This window comes from Alligator mississippiensis, chromosome 1, assembly GCF_030867095.1.
Source record: "Alligator mississippiensis isolate rAllMis1 chromosome 1, rAllMis1, whole genome shotgun sequence".
NCBI lineage: Eukaryota > Metazoa > Chordata > Crocodylia > Alligatoridae > Alligator > Alligator mississippiensis.
Window position 1 is genome coordinate 252555631 of NC_081824.1, and position 19737 is coordinate 252575367.

Below are 19737 nucleotides of genomic sequence, written 5' to 3' on the forward strand. Positions count from 1 at the left end.
CCCTGCTCCAACTGAGCTGCACATGGAGCCAGGCTTGGCTAGAGGCAGCAGCAGCAGCTATGAATAGGTTCCCTCACAGTGGGAGATCCCCATTCCCTCCTCACTGACCATGCCAGGCACCCCCACTGTGACACCCCCCATCTCTCCATGCACGGGCGCCTGCCTTCCCTCTGCCCCGTCATGCCATGCCGGCACCCCCACACTGCATAGTGTCCCTGGGTCCTGCCAGACACGTTGCTCTGTCCTACTCACAAGGGCAGGGGTGGAAATGGAAACTACAGAAGAGAAGGGGAGCCTAGAAAGTCTGATAGTAATAACAGCAGCAATAGATGGAGTGGTTGGAGTTGAGCAGTTCCAGACCAGGAATCTGGGGGGGCCATAGGTTAACCAATTAGACAGCCCTGGGTTATATTATCCAAACTGAGTGAAAACAAAATGAAAAACACTAAGCCATCAGCAATAGTTGCTAGGTTCTGCCCCATTTAGGTGGCTTATGGTATGACACCTCTATGCCAAAGTCATGTCACCTCTGTGTTAAACTCGACTCATGAATGTTCTGCAAATGTACCCTGTAAATAGGCAAATTGCTGATGAAACTGGGAAAACAGTCAGTGAAGAAATGTTAACTATTGTTGCATGTGCTATATGAAAGTATATATACAAAAAGCTAGAACTCTTGGTTCCAAAATGATACCTTTTCTCAGACCAACTGGGAACCAAGAGTTCTATTTTTTTGTATGTCTTCTTGTCTCAGACCAACGTGGCTACCAAGTACAGCCCTATATGAAAATAGGCACATGCCCCACCCTCCACCCCAATAGTGTGATACAGAGATATCCAAAAAGATGGGCAAGATTTTCATAAGTGACCAGTGATGCTGGATAGCTCGAGTTTTGTTTGTCTGACAAAGGGTTTTATTTTAAGATTGAGCACTCAGCATTTTCTGAAAAATAATCAGGCCTCAAACTGAACGCCCAAAACTTACAGTGCCCAAAACCTCTACATACTTTTGAAAAATTTGACCAGTGTTTTAGACACATTAACAGATATGCCAGCCATGGCAGAGGTTGTGTTCTAATCATGGTTGACAAATGTTCACCTGTAAAAGCCATTGCATTTCTAATTCTGTTAATAATGAAATGAAGAATTGCTATGAGAGAAATACTGTATGTGAAATGATGGCTCCTCTGATGTCAGAAAGCGGATATCCATGGAATAGGTGATAAATATAAAAAGCTGGCATCATATAGGGAGAAAGTCCACAAACAATCACAAGAATGAAAAGGCTAAAGCATTAAGCCAGCTCTGCTGAGAAGCACTACAACAACACAGAACAGATCTAAATCGAACTTAGATCTCAACCTAAGGATTTGTAGATTCATAGTTTCATAGATTCACAGATTCATAGAATGTAGGCTGGAAGGGACCTCAGAAGGTCCAGCCCCCTGCACCAAGCAGGGAAGACAACTGGGGTCAGGTGACCCCAGCAAGGTGACCATCCAGTCTCCTCTTGAAGATTTCCAGGGTAGGCGATTGCACCGCCTCTGGGGGGAACTTATTCCACAGTCTGGACACCTGACTGTGAAGAAGTTTTTCCTAATGTTGAGCTGGAAACGGTCTTCCAGGAGTTTGTGACCATTGCTCCTGGTTTTCCCCCAGGGTGCCCTGGTGAACAGTTGTTTACCAAGCCCTTGATGTACACCTCTGATGTAGCAGTAGGCTGCTACCAAGTCCCCTCTCAGCCTTCTCTTCTTCGGCTGAAGAGTCCCAGGACCCTCAGCCTTTCCTCATGTAGCTTGCCATGCAAGTTTCTGATCATATGGGTGGCCCTTCTCTGGACTCTCTCAAGCTTGTCCATGTCCTTGTTGAAGTGTGACGCCCAAAACTGGACACAGTACTCCAGCTGTGGTCTCACCAATGTGAAGTAGAGTGGAAGAATCACTTCCTTGGTTTTGCTGGAGATGCATCTATTGATGCATGCCAGAGTATTATCTGCCTTGCCGGCTACTGCATCGCACTGCCAGCTCACATTCATACCGTGGTCCGTTATTACCCCCAGGTCTCTTTCATACATAGTGCTGGTCAGATTGGCGTTGTCAAGCCTGTAGGTGTGTAGGGGTTTGTTTGTCCCCAGGTGGAGCACTTTACATTTCTCAATGAACCTCATCTGGTTCCAGTCCTCCCAACTTACCAGCCTGTCTTGGTCCATCTGTGTCTGCAGATGAGGTGAGCTTCTGTGGAGGTCTCCTTCTGCAGGAGCTCTCAGATATTTTTTTACTCTCTCTCTCTCTCTACACACACACACACACACACACACACACACACCTTTGGATCTTCTCAGCAAGCAAGGGCACATCTCAGGATTTGGTCCATAGAGCAGTGAACATTTAAACAGCTCAAAGTGATCACACTTTCCCATAACTTGGTGTCATCCACGAACTTCACCAATGAGCTCTTCACCCCCACATCATTGATAAAGATGTTGAACAGCACTGGATCAAGCACTGACCCCTGAGGGACACCACTGGCCACTTCTTGCCAAGATGACACAGGTCTGTTCAGTAGAACTCTCTGGGTCCTACCTCATAGCCAGCTTCATACCCACTTATCTGTCTCACAGTTAAACCCACAATCTTCCAATTTTCTCATGAGAACATTGTGGGATACCAGATCAAAAGCTTTTTGGAAGTCTAGGTATACAATGTCAACCTCCTCTCTCTTATCCAGGTGGCAGGTTACCTGATCATCATAAAAGGAGATGAGGTTGGTAAGGCAAGACCTGCCCATGACAAAGTTTTGCTGGCTGTCATTCAGAATCCTACCTTCTGCAAGCCTATCACATATAGACTCCTTGATGAATTTTTGCAGGATCTTCCCTGAGAAAGAAGTTTAACTAATTGGTCTATAGTTACCCAAGTCCTCCATCCTCCCCTTCTTGAAGATGGGCACAACACTGGCCCTCTTCCAGTCCTCAGGGACCTCTCTGGAGCACCAGGAGTTTTGAAAGAGCTTCACCAGGGGTTCCACAATTACTTCAGCCAGCTCCTTCAGCACCCTCAGATGAAGTTCATCCGGGCCTGCTGATTTACATATGTCTAATTTTTTTAATTGGTCTCACACCAGTTCTAAGGCAATAGTAGGAAGGCAGTCATTCCTACCCTGCTCCTTCTGTACCCTATCTGGCATGTTTTTCCCCATGGCCCTGTGAAAGACCGAAGCAAAGTAGTCATTCAGGAGTTCAGTTTTCTCCTGAGCACTGGTAACCAGCTGTCCTGAGTTGTTGAGCACTGGCCCCATGCTCCCACTTGTTTTCCTCCTGTTCCCTACATACCTAAAGAAGGACTTCTTGTTGTCCTTGATTCCTGTTGCTAATTTTAGCTCAGTTGCCACCTTAGCCATTCTAATCTGTTCCCTACAAATGTGGGCCATCATTGTACGGTCCTCCTTGGGGCATGGCCCAAGCTTCTATGGTTTATACACCTCTTTCTTCTTTCTTAAGAGGACCATGATTTCCCTGTTTAGCCAAGAGGGCTTCCCAGCCCTTCTGGTACCTTTCCTCCGCTTGGGAATGGATTTCCTTTGTGCTTCAAGGATTGTGTCCTTAAGGAACAACCACTCTTCATGTACTTCTTTTGCCTTCGGTCCCTGGTTCCGCAGCACTTAGTCTACTAGTGACCTGAGCTTTTGAAATTTGCATTTTTTGAAGTCCAAAACTTCAATCCTGCTATCTAGTTTATCTGCCTTGCGATGGACAGTGAATGAGATGGTTTCATGGTCACTGTCACCCAGGCTGCCCTCTATGTTTAAGTCAGTCACCGGGTCATTTCCTTTGGCCAGGACCAAGTCTAGAAGAGCATTACCTCTGGTTGGCCCTGGCACCCTGAGTCAAAAAAAGCTCTTTGATGCAGGTCATAAAGGAACGCGACCAATCCGACTTGGCCAAGTGTTCCTCCCAAGAGATGTCTGGGTAATTGAAGTCAGCCATGATGACCGTGTTCTGTGCATGTGTGGCCCCTGTCAGTTCTTGAGCGAACTCTAGATCGAGTTCCTCCCCTTGGTTTGGTGGTTTGTAGCACACACCTAAAGTTAGGTCTCTCTTGCTGCCCATCCCGCAGTTTGACCTAGAGGGTTTTGAGTCGTTCTTCTTTGGAGTCGATGTCAGCATCCAAGGAGGTGTACTGCTCCTTCACTGGCAATGCGTAGGGGTTGCACATGGGTGCACATGCACCCCCTAAGATTGGTGGTGCACTCCCTGAGATTGGTTGATGACAATGCTCCTGGCAGTGTCTGTGGGCAGTCACTGCTTGCCACCCCCCCTCCTCACCACCGACACCACCAGTGGCGTCTGCGCGTGGTCACCAATCACCACTGGCTGCCACCGACACTGCTGGCAACATCTGCAGGTAGTCGCCAATCACCGATTGGCGCTCGCCTCTCCTCTCCCTCACTGCCAACACCGCTACGGCTGCCTAAGGAAGCTCCCCACTCACCACCACACCCCCTGCCGCCACCACCACCACTACCACTGCTGCCTGTGGGTGGTCACCATGCCCCACAGCCTCGGAAGGCATGTGACATTCAGGTGTTCCTTCACATTGAGAGCCACAACTTTCTTCCCTGCTTGGTCCCCTTTTATACAGGTTGTAGCCATTTATGGCTATGCTCCAATCGTGTGAGGCGTCCCATCAGGTCTCTGTAATCCCTACTAGATCATAATGCACACTGGAGAGTAGGAGGGCTACCTCCTTCTGCTTGTTCCCCATGCTCCTGGCATTAGCGTAGAGGCACCTGAGTCCTCCTACTGAGGCCCTCAACTTCCTGTCATGCTGACAGAAAACTACTCAGCTCCCACAAGAGTGCATGGGGAGGTAAGCGTGCCTGTTGTTCAGTGCCAGGGGTGGAGCAGCCCTGGCCCTGAGTTTCCTGGATTGTGAGGTGACTGTCTTCCAAGTCACTCTAAGTGTGTCCTTTTGGTTAGCCATCTCATTGGCCACCATCTGTCTCCTTCTTCTCTTCCTTCTTCTGGAGAAGGGTCTGGCAGTAGCCATCAATTAAGTCTTTGTGGGCCCTGATGGCATGCAGCTGATGTATCTCCTTTTTGAGCTCTCGCACCCAGCCCTCCAGAGACTCCACCAGGGAGCACACTTCACAAGTGGGGGTGCCCCCATGCCCATCTGCCAGCAGCTGCACCAGGCAGGCCCCACAGTCTGGGGCCATGGGCTCTGTCTGTGTGGAGGTCTCAATGGTGCCAGGACACCTGCAGGCATGACAAGTCACTGCCATGGCTGAGAGTGAGTTCATGCCTCTGCCTGGTCCCAGCAGCTCCTCTTTGGGCTTCTAGCCTCAGGCTTCTTGCTTGGACTAGCCCTCCGGGCTCCTTCTGTGCACCCCCCTGCACAAAATCCCACACAAACTGCAGTGCTCATGTAGAGCTGCGCCTGTTTGCATGCTCCGCTTGCATGGCTCTTGTCGTGGGGCTCCCTGGGGGACTCAACCAAGCAAGGACTGTGCGGGGACACATTCCCCTCCTGGGCTCCACTCAGCATGACCCCTGCCCACTCACATGCACTCACACACTCACACACATGCATGCACACACACCCGGTCCCTCCAAGCACCCCTGCATTCGCCCAACAGACCCCTAGCCCTGGTTTCCCTTACCTCCTGGCTTTCGCTGGGGGGTCAGTGGAATCTAGGTCTTCGATTTCCAGGGGTGCAACAGGCATTAACTCATGTGTCTCCTCTGAGGAGCTGGCCCAAACTGCTCTTAAACATACGTACCTGCACATGCCCACACTTGTCTACACCCACACCAGTTTCACATCACCAAAATAAGCATATAATGATTAATGAAAGGGACGCTGAAATTATTGTTATCTATAATCTGGTGATACCCTAAGGGCCCAACTCACCAGGCCTATACACACACACACATACACACACGACAAAAGTTCTCTTCAAGGAGCTTCCAATATAAATAGACACTATGGACGACAGGTAGGAGGGGCAATAGATGCATATAAAGTCACACTGCAGGCAAGGAGCAGAAACAGCAATTTCAAGTCCCTGAACTAGGCAGCTTCATTGATACAGGTTTCCCCCACTTTATGTGGTAGATGCGCTCCTGAAAAACTGTGAATAATTCAAATTTGCATAAAGGAAACTGACTTTACAAGGTAACAAATAGGGACACATTCCAAGACCTTGACTGCGCTGGCAGCAGGTAAGTCTTCTGTGGCTGGGGGGTGCTGGACTCTTCCCGGTGGGGGGGCTGGGCCAGACTGTGCTTGGGGCAGGCAGCAGTGCTACTGGGAAGGGGGCTATCATGGGGGCTGCAGCCACCCCAAAATTCACTGGAGCCCCCACCAACCTCCTTCCCAGCGCTGCTGCCACCCACCCTGAGTGCAGGGTTGGTAGGGACCATAGGAGGTCATCTAGCCCAACCCCCTGCTCAAAGCAGGGCCATCCGCAAACTAGATCATCCCAGCCAAAGCTTTGTCTAGCCAGGTTTTGAAAAACCCCAAAGATGGAGCTTTCACCACCTCTCTGGGTAACCTGTTCCAGTGTTTTACTACCCTCCGAGTGAGAAAATTCTTTCTAATACCTAATTTAAACTTTTATTGCTGCAACTTGAGACCATTGCTCTTTGTTCTCTTATCTGCCACCAGTGAGAACAGTCTAGCTCCATCCTCTTTTGAACCCCTCTTCAAGTAGTTGAAGACTTATTAAGTCTCCTCTCAGTCTCCTCTTCTCTAGATTAAATAAGCCCAGTTCCCCCAGTCTTTCCTCATATAAGTCATGTTTCCCAGCCTCCTCACCATTTTTGTTGCCCTCCACTGAACTCTCTCCAATTTGTCCACATCCTTTTTGTAGTAAGGGGGCCCAAAACTGAACATAGTATTCCAGATGTGGCTTTACCAGTGCTGAATAGAGGGGAATAATTACTTCCCTTGATCTACTGGCAACACACCTACCAATGCAGCCCAGTATGCCATTCGCCTTCTTGGCAGCTAGGGCACACTGCTGGCTCATATTCAACTTATGTATAAGCTGTAACCCCCAGGTCCTTTTCTGCAGAGCTGCTGCCCAGCCAATCAGCCCCCAGCCTGTACTGGTTCATGGGATTGTTCTGTCCTAAGTGCAGGACTTTGCATTTGTCCTTGTTGAACCTCTTGAGATTTCTTTTGGCCCAATCCTCCAATTTGTCTAGATCACTCTGAATCTTAGTCCTACCATCCAGCATATCAACTACTCCCCCCAGCTTGGTGTCACCTGAAGACTTGCACTCAATGCCATCTTCCAGGTCATTGATGAAGACAATGAACAAAACCAGCCCCAGAGCCAACCCCTGGGGGACTCTACTTGACACCAGCTGCCAACTAGACATCGAGTCATTGATTATTAATCTCTAACCCCAATGCTCCAGCCAGTTTTCCATCTACCTTATAGTCCATTCATCCAGTCCATAATTCCTTAGCTTGTCTGCAAGAATGTTGTAGGAGACCGTATCAAAAGCCTTGCTAAAATCAAGGTACACCACATCCACTCTTCTCCCCACAGCCGCAGATCCAGTCACCTTGTCATAGAAGACAATCAGGTTAGTTAGGCATGACTTGCCCCTGGTGACTCCATGCTGACTATTCCCAATCACCCTTTTCTTCTCTAAGTGCTTACAAATGGATTTCTTGAGGATCTGCTCTGTTATTTTTTTCCAGGGACTGAGGTGAGGCTGACTGGTCTGTAGTTCCCTGGATCCTCCTTTTTCTCTTTCTTAAATATGGGTACTATGTTTGCCCTTTCCCAATCATCTGGGACCTCTCCTGATCACCATGAGTTTTCAAGGATGATGGCCAGTGGCTCTGCAATCACATCAGCCAACTCCCTCAGCACCCTTAGGTGCATCCCATCTGGCCCCATTGACTTGTACACATCCAGCTTTTCTAAGTAGTGCCTAACCTGTTCTTGCACCACTGAGGGCTGCTCACCTCCTCCCCAAACTGTGCTGCCCGGTGCAGTAGCCTGGGAGCTGCCCTTGCCTGTGAAGACAGAGGCAAAAAACCCATTGAGCACTTCAGCATTTTTCTACATCCTCTATACAAAGTTGCCTCCTCCATTCAGTAAGGGACCCCCCACTTTCTCTGACCCTCCTCTTCCTACCAACATACTTGCAGAAAACCTTATTATGCTTCGCATCCCTTGCTAGCTGCAATTCTAGCTGCGCTTTGACCTTCCTGACTTCATCCCTGCATGCCCGAGCAATGCTCTCATATTCTTCCCCAGTTATTTCCTCAAATTTCCACTTATTATAAACTGCTTTTTTGTGATGTAGTTTCTGGAAGAGTTCCCTACTAAGCCAAGCTGGTTTTCTGCCATACTTGCTAGTTTTCCTGTGCATCGGGATGGTTTGCTCCTGCACTCTCAGTAAGTCTTCCTTAAAGTACAACCTGGACTCCTCTCTCTCTCTCAGACAGGCTTCCCAGGGGATCCTGCCCATGAGTTCCCTGAGCAAGTCAAAGTCTGCTTTTCTGGGTCCTTACTCTGCTGTTCTCCATCCTTCCTTTCCTTGGGATCATTCCCCACCAGTTCTTCCCTGTTTGTGAGCACCAGGTCAAGAAGAGTATTCTTCAAGAAAAGCATACATACCAGGTCAAGAAGAGTATACTTCCTTAGTCCTCCTTTTAAAGCTGAGCCCCTTGCATTTAATAGTCATTGGATAAGATGAACTGAGGGCAGTGAAGGGTTGGGGAAGCTTCCATCCCATTGGAAGCAAGGATCTAGGCTAGAACAAAAGCCCTGTTCCCTTCCAAAGGAGCTTCTATCTCACCAAGCCACATACTATAGAGCTGGCCCTCATCCTTCTGAACCCCCTCGTGGCTGTCCAGGAAGCCAGTTTCAAATGGCGAGCTGGAGTAAGGGTTGGATAATGTCAAACCTCTGGCTTGGTGGTTAGAGTGCTGTACTAGGAAGTCAAAGACCTATAAGAACCTGGGTCTCCAACTTCCTGGACAAATGCCCTCGCCGATCAGCTTCTGCAAATAGAAAATAGGAGGGAAATCTCTCTCTTCACCCCTCCAAATCAGTCAGATTTTTTGCTGGGCAGCATTTTGTGACTTACACACACCCAGCATAGGTGCGCATACAGCCTCATAACCTGCCTGGCCAGCTCATAACCTACTGACATGCTCAGTTCACATGTCCCTATTTACATGCCCACATTGCAGGGGGAAAAGAAACACTACCTATGCATAACCCTAACCTAACCCCACTTAGACAGCTGGAAAATTGCCACTAAGCACATTACCATTTGCTAGCTCAAGCTTTGGAAATGTCACATGGGAGATGACAGGGGGAGAGGCAGCAAGCAGATCACTAGCTGAGACCTCTGACATGTCCAGCTACAGGAAACATGTTCCCACAAGTTTCACTGCTCTCAGCCCAGCATGTCCTGTTAGCTTCTTCCATTCCAAATGTAGCTGAACTAGTGCTGTCTTGCATGACACACCAGTTATGCTTAAGGTGCTTAAACATGCTGAATTTAACCAAGTAACGCACAGTCCCAGAAATCAAATCCTACTGAATTTAAGTCTGTATTTGAAGCCCTTGTTGACTCAGGGCCTAGAGCAAGACTCAAGGTATGTCTATACCACTTTCATGCAGTGTCAGGGTACCACGCTGACATTCACCACACTTGCTCTGTGTGCATGACTACCCAAACCCACAGTAGCATACCCATCTGCTTTAGTATGATGCTAGGTGCCAAGAAGGCTCTGCCTCTCAGGAAAGTTTATTGGCCTGTGTCCAGCACTGCACTGAGTGGGTCAGCATCTCTGTAGCCTGCCTCAGGGAGGTGCTGCTCAGCACTGTACTAGGGCAGGACAGACTGCACTCCCAGGGAAAAGGGTTTTGTATTGTGTGAAGGGGTGCTAGGACTCTATTTCCCTGGTGCCAAGAACAATAAGGATTGGACATGAATTTTTCCAGCCATTTCAGCTACGCTTGCAGGTATGAGTTCTGTTTGTTTTGAAGAATAGTCATGGGCTCTTGCCTTTCCAAACACCCAAACACATACCAAGCCAGCACCTCACGCCACAACACAGGAGGTCTGTCAAAAGGGCATGTTTCTTGCTCCAGCTCCTGTGGCCCTACATCAACAGTGGACAAAAGCAATCAAAGCAGCACTTGGCATTCATTCACCAGGGTAGCTTGGGTTCCTTAATTTGGAGCATGCCAACTCTGTAGTCCAAGGGGAACCTGCACCTTATGTAGACATAACTGAGTGAATCTGAAACTGGCTAGTGTGGGTACTGAGAATAACCACCTGGCTGCTGCAGTAGGCAGACCAACGTAGCCAAACTATCCAAGTACTTATACTGGGTCCATGAGGGATTTTGCTGTGGTGAGCTCCAGGCTGTGCTAGCTGTGCTGTTTTGGGGATATGAGCTGGCTAATTTAATGCTCATGTGAGACTTCGTATCCAAGCTGCAATCACATTGCATACTGCAATAGAAACATAACCTCTGTCAGCCAAACCACATTGAGACACACCCTCCCCCTCCTCCTCCACCTCCCTTTTGGGATACGGAGGCCAGACTTCTTTATATTAGGAGGAACTGGATGGAGTAGCTCCCCTGAGGATGGTAGTTATGCTGTTTTACAGCTGTGGGGGCCCTTAGGAGTTGTTCAACCCAAGACTTTCTGGTGATTACGGAAGGCTGAAGAACCGTTAAACCACTGCCCCCCTCCCACCTCCCCTATGGCATCAGCTGCAGTTAGAAAGGAGTCCAAAGAGGGCGGACCACTCATTTCTGGCAGCTCAGCTTTCTGGGCAATGAGTCACTTGTTTCTATTAGAAGTGCCTGCATGCTTGCCTAGAGAGGCTGCTTATTTTTGCAGGCGTTGTAGGCATAATCCCAGCACACACATCTTACACGAGCATTTTTATGTCTGTTGGCAGCCACGCAAGGGAAAGTAGTTTGTGTGAAGGGCCAGAGCTGAGGGGGATGAGGGGAGAGTGGCGGGAGTATCAGAGTCACCCTGGTGGCTCTCTTAGGATGCAAGTTGTGGGCTCTGCATTCTTTTACAGAGGTTTATTTGCTTTATGCATGGCTTTATTCATGGTTTTGTTTCAAAAGGCTGGCGCGCTTGGAGTTTGCTTCTTCGGCTCATTCTCAAGGAAGCAGCTGACACGCTTGAAACTGGGCACTGCAGAAGACAGGCACAGCGTAGGGAAAAGAAGAGGCAGGGAGGAGACTACTGGAGGACCTGTGGGAATGCAAAAGTGAAGGGGTGGGAAGGGCTGGAGGTGGTTTGCCTGCTTTTTCAAGAGTCTCTCTGGGGACACTGTCAAGTTCTGCTCCATCAGAAACAGTTTCGTCTCAGGTGCTCACAAAATATTTGTGAGGAGCTTGGGCTTTGTCTTCAGACTAGTGTAGATTTGCACTACGGATCAGGTAGCTGAGAAGACACTGCTGGAAGGCAAAGACTCTGCTCTCCCCTGACCAGGTCTTCTCAGCCCCTCCAAACTTGAAATGCCACAAGATGACCAATGCAAGCAATGTGTGTGGATTAGCACCTCCCTGTTTAGTCTTCCAGGAGCAAATTTGCAGCCAGTTTGTTCAATAATAGCCGTGTTGCCAAACTCCTCCAAGGCTGGTCATTTACACAAAAGACTATCTTTGTCCAAATAGAAATGCAAAACATTTAGATGCATTTAACCCTTACCTGGAAAACTTGTCTCTTCAGCACAGAGTTAGGTGTTGACAGTGCTCCTTGTTAAAATCCAGATAGTGCACCACTCAACCAGGCTACAATGGCCAAGGAAAGGGTAAGAGTCCACTGAATGAGGAGCTAGCTGGGGGCAGAAAGCATTGGGACCTGTTCCCAGCTCTGCCATCGGTGTGTTCAGCAATGGGTGACCAGTCTGTAAGGAATCAGTCTACAAAGCTGAACACTAAGATGCCTGACGCTCAAAGCAGAAACCATAGCCCAGGCTCCCTACACTGTGCACCTCACCCCACCTCTTTCCTGAATGTAGGTAAAACTCAGGACTGCAGGAAGGTGCCCCTCTCCACTTAGGTTTCACAACCCTCAACCCTTCTCTGGAAGCAGGCACCCAAGCTGCCTCTTTCCAAAAATACCCAAGCAGGAGTCAGTTTTTTTCTTTCAAAGCGCAGCTTACAGTACTGCCACCCCCACTTGCTCAGTGGTTAGCACACTTGCCCAAGAAGTGGGAAACCTGGGGTTTTAGGCTCATCCTGACCCAAGGAGATTGAAGCCTACATATCTCCTCCTTACTTTTCCCTGGGCACTACCCATCTAGTTGGGGGGGCACGACCTATGACCTGAAGAACCAGTGGACCTGACCCATGGGAAAGGGGCTTCAGCAGCAGGCACTTTCCCATTTTCCTGCAGGGACAAGCAGCAGAAGCCAGCTCCTAGTCCCCGCCTACCTACTTCTGACCTAGGATGGGTCATTCCAAGCTGCAGCCAGAAAATGTTGCCACCCCTAACTTAGCCTGTAGAATGAGGCAGAGGTGTGCTGGAGGAGTGGCACAGTCATGGCCTACAGCTACAGCAAGAGCTCCACCTTGCTTAAATTCATCAAAGATTCACAGAACCAAAAATGATGAACAAAAGCATAACACTGTTGGGATACTCAACAGGGAGAGGGCACCTTTTGGAGAAGGGACTCCAACCTAGGACCATTCCTGTATTTCACATTTAACCACCACTGAATACAATGCATCAGCAGGGACCAGAAGCTAGCACTACCGCCTCCGAGTTGACTGCCCTAACCACCAAGCTAGGGAACCACACTGTTGCTTGTGCACATCCTTGCATATTTTTCATCTCTCAGAGTACCATAGCTGACTCTAAAAAAAGCAGAACTGCTTCAATAGGAAGGGCAAAGAGTGTGCCATCTTGTGATATCCTATATCATGGGGGTTGGGGCCCCCTCCTGGGATGGGGGTTTGAACCCTACACCTCCACCTCAGCACACTAAGCTCTCTGATACAAGGGGAAGGCACCTCTTCCTCAACTTGCATTTTGTATGGAGCCTGACTGCAGCCAGGTACAAGTTTGGGTTAACTGAGTAAGTAAGAAAGTATTTAAGAACAATTTTATACATATATGTATGTATGTATGTATGTATGTGTGTGTGTGTGTATGTATGTGTATGTGTATACACACACACACACATATACTTATATTTTAAACATTTTTTTAATATAATTTACAAACAAACACCATACTGGTACAGAAAATAAAAGACGTTAACATATTCTGTGCAAGGGGCTGGTCTGTGATTAGAGGAAGTTACAAGTGGATGCCGTAAGTAAGTCTAAGTGATGGGTGTAGCCCTTTTGTACTCAATATTGCTACCTCCTCCCTCTCCTTGGAGACAGGGCACAGCAAGGAAACAGAATAAGTGTATCCACAGAGAAGGTCTTAACCATTTTCTGTCTTCTAGCTGCAGACGCTGGTTGGATTTTACTCTTGCTATCAGATGTCAGTGGCTTTACATACACAGAGTGCAGCCCTCCCTCAATGTTGGTTTACATAATTTTCCTGTGCTTCTGGGCCCGCTTTACACTTTGGCACCTCCTCATCAGAACTGTACCTAGACCCCTGGTGGCCCTGGGCAAGCTTTTAGTATCGAGTCCCCCTTCGCTAGAGATAATGATAATAATAATTTTTAAATTACTATGTTCGGGCCCCCTGTCCGTCTAGGCCCCAGGCAGCCACCCAGTACACCCATGCCTGTATCTAGCCCTGCTTATCATTCAGCCTTAGGTCATATAGGATCCACTGAACTTGTTTGGAAGGTCAATTTGCCCATAACAGGTTCCTTCTGTTTTTTTAACTACAGGGCTGATCACCAAGAGATTCCCTGATCTCTACTTTTTTTGTAGCAAAAGCTTGGAAGACTGTGTACAATACACAATTGTAGAGTGTTCCTTGATAAGAAGTTCACGGCCCCACAGCAAAGTAAGAGTCTCGTGGCTTCTCATGTCCACTAGTTATCTTTCACATTCATCATGGTTCTTCATAAAATTCACATTGGCTTGAGCAGCTAGAACCATCACCCCACTTTCAAAAATGATGAGCGAGTCCCTAAAATCATGTACACCTTTTACATGTGAAAGTGGTAATCTTTCCCCTTTGCCTGCTAGCTTCAGAGCAGGTGATGACATTCAAGCCTCTCTCGACAACCAGGAGGGCCAAAAATTCATTAACTTTCTTTCTGATTTGTATTTTCATTCTCTCACAGACTCGCAGTGTTGGAATGGACCCTATGAATCGTCTACATCCAAGCCTCTCTGCATGTTCAAGATACGAATACAGAACCTTGGGCTTTAAGCATACTCAAATACTCCAAGACTTGCAACTCCAAAAAAATAGAGTTTTCACAGCACTTGCATAAGTCCAGCTTCCATTCCAGTTCAAGAGCAGGTTGGGTCCTTAGCTCAGAAAGTCACTTCTAAAGAACTGAAGATCATTCTTTCCCATCTTCCGCTGAGTTCCACCAAGGGAAAGAATTTAGAAGAGACTGATTTACTGCTGCAGGCTGAACCAGTCTTTTCTCTGAATCTGTTTCTCTTTTGCATCTAAACTGTACAAAAATCAGCTGTATATCGCATGGATTAGTTTTTCATACACATCAGGGATAGGGTGATGTTAATCGCTAAGAATTGGCATGAATAAATGAAGCACTGTGACTGGTTGTAAAAATTAAGGACTGAAGGGATGAATGGGAAGGCATTTGGCATATGACCCAGTAGATGTCCATCTTCAAACAATCCCAGTACGTCCATCTTCAAAACAATCTCCGTATGGAAAGAAAATACGTCCCAGGAAGATAAAAAAGTGGTCTCTGTATTGGAAAGAAAATATGTCCCAGGAAGATAAAAACAGTGGTCTCCTTATAAGAGTTTACTACACCACGACATAGCAGAGCCTTCCAGGACAGATGACATTCATTACAGTTTCTTTGCTTAGCTCTTCTTTTGTCATAGCACAGTAGAGTTTGGCTCGCTGGACTGTAACCCTGGCTCCTTTCACAGTTTAAACGCCTGAAATAAAAACATATGGATTTATGAGGTCTGTTATTCTAGTCAGTGAATCTTTAGTGGTGCTATTAGTGTCATGTAGAGGGAAAAAAACCTCATAAGGCTACTCTAGCTTATTCCCCACTTCCCTTACCAGAATAAACTACATGGCTTAAGTTTGTGGAGTGGTGTCTGAGTCATGCAGCCTGGTTTTTATGAGGTTTTTCTGGTATAAGTGCACCCACAGTTGAAATTGTATTGCTTGAACTGGACACACAAAAAATTATACATGTAATCAAAATAGCTAAATCAGTACAAAAAGGAGGTGTAGACAAGAGCTGGGCAAATAATGAATTGTTTATTCTAATGTCTGGACAATAAAATAAAATAAATTAAATTAAATTAAATTAAAGTTGAGATGAAGCAATACAGAATGTTTAATAATGCTGTGATGATACCAAAAAAAGACAAAACCAAACAGAAAGATGTTTCAGGTCAACCCCATACATTTCATTCTACCTGAAAAGTAATATGTTATTCCATTTTCAGCTCCTTTCGCCCCTTTTAAAAACTTTTTCTTTTTAAAAAATTCAACCCAATCTTTACATGAAAAAAGCTGTTGCACAACCCATCCAGTCAAGAAGCTTTGCTTTGAAAATCTTAAAATAAGGTGTTCAGCAATTTCCAATATGAATTATTATAATGTTTTGAAAACCTTAAAATGTTTTGACATGTTCAAAATGGTTCATCCTATTTTTTCAGCTGAAATCCTTTGCTAAATTTAATCCAATTATACAGGTACTCCAAAATGACAAATTTCAGCCAATTTACTACTGGTCAAACCCTTTTTACTCAGCTCTAGGGTAGACCAGGCCTTACAGGATAAAAACTCAAAACACAGGAAGCCACCCTCGCTCTCTACCTTGGGTTCAGTTCTCAGTTACCCTATATACCATGCTGGAAGTGTAAAGTAGCTCCACCCTGAATGGCAATCAGGCCCCTTGTGGAACAAACTGCCCAAGTGCAAAGCAGGTGCAGCGGTCTCTCAAATCAGACCAGGTGCAATTTGTGGGAACTGCGTACATTGACAGGATTGTAACCGTATAGTGTTTGGGGCTGTTACTGTAAACTAACAACAGAGGATAAAGAAAGGATGCTTATAACCAAAAAAGCAGAGGTTATCAGCAGCAAATACATCACAGGTCCCAAAACCAGTGTGGTTGATTGCCCTGATTATGTGGATTTAAAGTTCATAGTAGATCAATGCTGAGGTTTGTGAGGCCCCTGTCAGACATTAATTTAAATGCACCTTGGGATCTGATCCCAGCAACTGAGCCTCCAGCTATGCCACAGGTGCACGGCAGTTGCATGGCAGGAGGTGCAATTTGGGATTGAGGATCAGATCCCAATCACACCCTAGTTGGTAGTACAGGGGGAGTCTGAGATTATGATCCTGGACTCCCCCTTCACTGGCAAACTGAAAGCCACATGCCCATAGGTCTGGGACCGGGGCCAACAATAAGCTGACTGTCAGGCAGGCAGGGACTGCACTGGGGCTGGTTGAAGACCCTGGTGTGGTTACTGGCCCAAAGCAATCATCAACTCAGCCGTAGATTCAGTTTAGGAAGCCATATAAACCAGCCACAAAACTGTTCTATGTTATATGTGGAACAATGTTATAGCTAGTTTGCCATTTCTTGGCACCTTAAATTGGGCACAGAGCTGGAGCTGATGATGTGAGTGACTGCCCAGGGGCCCCGTGGTCAGGAAGGCACCCCCCACCCCCCGCCCCTTCCACACACACACTTGTGAAATAGCTCAATCACCTGTGGAAACAAATACTGCCCCCTAGCCGCTGATCCCTCTGTTGATCTAACAAAATGGTGCTGGCCTCCAGGGCTGTTAGAAGCCTAATGCCTGTACTGAGGTGCACAGACACACTCCAAAGCAGCATATACCCACCACTCACCACCCTCATCCATGGCTTCCTGCTGACAGCAGCATCCAGCAGGAGGCCAAGGAGCTTACTGCACCCCTAGGCCAGCTGTTCAGGGCCCCTGCAAACATACACAACAAGGTGGCCATCATAGAGGATATTCCAGTTTTCTGCTACTCTGTCCTCTATTGATACAAAACCCAATGCCTTTATGCCCTCTATTTTTCTCTTGAAGAGAAGAATAGAGGACATAAAGGCATCCAGTTTCATATCAAGAGGACAGAGGACAACTGGACTGTCCGCTATGATGGCCACCCTAACACACAGCCAGCACATTAGTGACTCTCCACCCACTTCTACATGTTACAGGTATCACACAATTAACTGGTTAATTGCATAATTACCTTGAAAACAGCTAGACACGCAAAGAATTTATCACACCATGAAAAGGTCCAATCAGCTACAAAGTTAGACCTCGAAAACGTGTATTAACTTTACAGTTGGTTGGTATCCAACTTTCAGTTTGCTGAAACAGAGCATTGAAGGATGTAGCAGTCTCCCTTGCAGCTGACAGCCTGGTCAGATGACAGGGCTTCCAGCCACAAGGATGCACCATGCCCAGCCTCAGCTGGGAGTCCTGCAACAAAGGGAACCCAGCCCCAGCAGCTGAAGATGTCCCAGCAGCTGCAAAGCACAGCTGTGATCTCCCAGCTGTAGGGGTGCATGAAGCTCCCAGGGCTGGGAAATTGCAGCAGCCACAATCTCCCAGTCATCAGGGTTCAGCGATCTCTTCACAGCTGAGGGGGCTCCAAGCCATAGAACCTTGCTTCTTGCTAGTGCAGGGGGGACCCCAGGATCAGGCTCCCCATGCACTGGCAATAAGGCCTGATGGGATCTACTGCATGATCCCACAATCGCACCTCCTGCCACGCACATGTAGCATGGCAGGAGGCACAATTTTGTGGATCATGCATTAAATCCCATCACCCCTTTACCTGAAGGTATAGAAGGGGCCTCCATTAATTCAGCTCTCAAGAGAACACAAGGAGTTATCTCCTTCACATGAATGCACTGAGTAGGGACCAAGATGCTCCTTGACCTGCTACTTCCCCCAGTATAGCTCCAAAACACAGGGCATGATTCTGTCCATCAGAAATTACACTGCTAAAACAAACACTGCAAAAGCAGCCTCTGCTCCTAACTCCCATGTTTTAACATTATGCCTGCAAGAGCAGGACAACCTTCAGACATCTTCTTCAACACTCCATCTTGAAAGTTCAGCATTGATAGGGGAAGGATGAGGTGGAAAAGGGGAGAGTCTAATATCCCAAACCCGGGCCAGCGGGTCAAATCTCAGTCAGTTTCTTCAGGGAATTCCTCTGTGTTGCCAATTTACTGACTTCACTTAAGTTATACCTGATTAACACCAGCATAAGAGAGTAATAAATTGGATCCTGATGCCCTGCAGTGGCTTTGGACCAAGACTTCAGTGCTCTGTCTCTGACTTTCCCAGGCATAATGGGTGAATAACTAGTCCCAAGCTCACTCCAGGCAGGGCAGCAAGGAGTCATTCATGACAGTGTGAATAGTGCGGGTTGTGACAACGGGAATTGGTAGGGAAACAGCCAGGTTCACGGCCAGGACAGCAAGGCTCCAGGAATGCCCTGTACTGGATGAGCAGGTAAGCATATCAGCTCACCAGAAAAGCAGGGGGACTGCGGATAGGAGTTGAGAGGCAGGCTGAGGAAAATAGGTGCTCTGCAGCTGTACAGATTATTTCTGCATTTATTCCTTTCTTCTACAGGAAACCAGCCCCTGGTCCCTACTCCCAGCTAGGCCATTGGTAGGCTTCATGCTCCCTCCTCCCTGTCTCTCCCTCTTCCCGGGGAAAGTGGCTCTTCCCCATCCTCCCTAGGGTTCAATGGGCTCCTCATCCTTCTCAACCCTTTGCACCCCAATTCCCAGTCAGGCACATCATGCTTCTTAGCCATGGCCAGCTTCTTCTTGAGTATGACCCCAAAAGCCTCACTCCCACCCTCAATTCTGGCCAGAGGCTCATGGCTCCTTACTTTATTTGTTGCTACTGGAGACAAGCTCAGGCTGATCCTCCACTGCTGGCTGTTTCATGTCCTTTCCTAAAAAAGGAAGTTACTGGTGTAAGTTTCAGGACTACAAAACCCAGTTCATTAATAAAGGCTCATGCCCAGGCTGTTTGCTGGAGATTATGAACTTGTGTTAACAAACCTATCTACTTCTTCCAGGTGGTTTTCAGTCCCCAACACCACTGCAGATTCACTTAGACCTTCCCTGAACAACTGGACCAGAATTATGCAGCTGAAAGCAGCTCTTCATACATCCCCATTTTACACTTTTCATGCCACACAGGCTCCACAAAACACCGACTCACCCTCTCTAAAGCTGCTGATGTGCAGCTGCCCTTGGAACAACAATGCGACCACAATCAGCTCAGAGAGAGGAAGCAGGAGGGAAGATGCTGATGCCGACTTATGGATGACTTCCTCTATTTCAAGAGCCCTGCAATTGTTTAGAAATGGGTTCTCTTTTACAATACCATTGTGAAAAGAGAATCTTATGGGTCCCAGATTGATATCTCAGTGACCAGAGAGAACATTTTTCCATTCACACTGATATGTTCTCTACAGTCATCAGTCCTGCAAACACAGGGCCAGAGAGAGGTTCATTTCACTTCATGTGCACTCAATAGCAGGAGGTAGTGCAGGTACCAAAAGA

General features: G+C 47.4%; 1 protein-coding gene and 1 long non-coding RNA gene across 6 annotated transcripts in view; one reads left to right on the forward strand and one right to left on the reverse strand.

Moving 5' to 3' along the window:
* LOC109280321 (uncharacterized) overlaps window positions 1-15098 on the forward strand; it is a 29642-nt gene extending 14544 nt beyond the window's left edge. For both annotated transcript variants that reach the window (XR_002086601.2, XR_002086600.2), the window contains exon 2: window positions 14273-15098. This is a non-coding gene — a long non-coding RNA (uncharacterized LOC109280321). The remainder of the gene's footprint in view (window positions 1-14272) is intronic.
* LOC102572302 (CD48 antigen) overlaps window positions 13206-19737 on the reverse strand; it is a 64577-nt gene continuing 58045 nt past the window's right edge. For 2 of the 4 annotated variants that reach the window (XM_059720485.1, XM_059720483.1), the window contains 2 exons: window positions 19056-19121; window positions 13206-15074 (listed from right to left, as the gene is read on the reverse strand). In XM_059720485.1, the coding sequence (XP_059576468.1) occupies window positions 19057-19121 (65 nt within the window). In that variant the 3' untranslated portion in view covers window positions 13206-15074; window position 19056. The remainder of the gene's footprint in view (window positions 15075-19055; window positions 19122-19737) is intronic. The other 2 variants (XM_059720487.1, XM_059720484.1) reach the window with 1 other exon arrangement.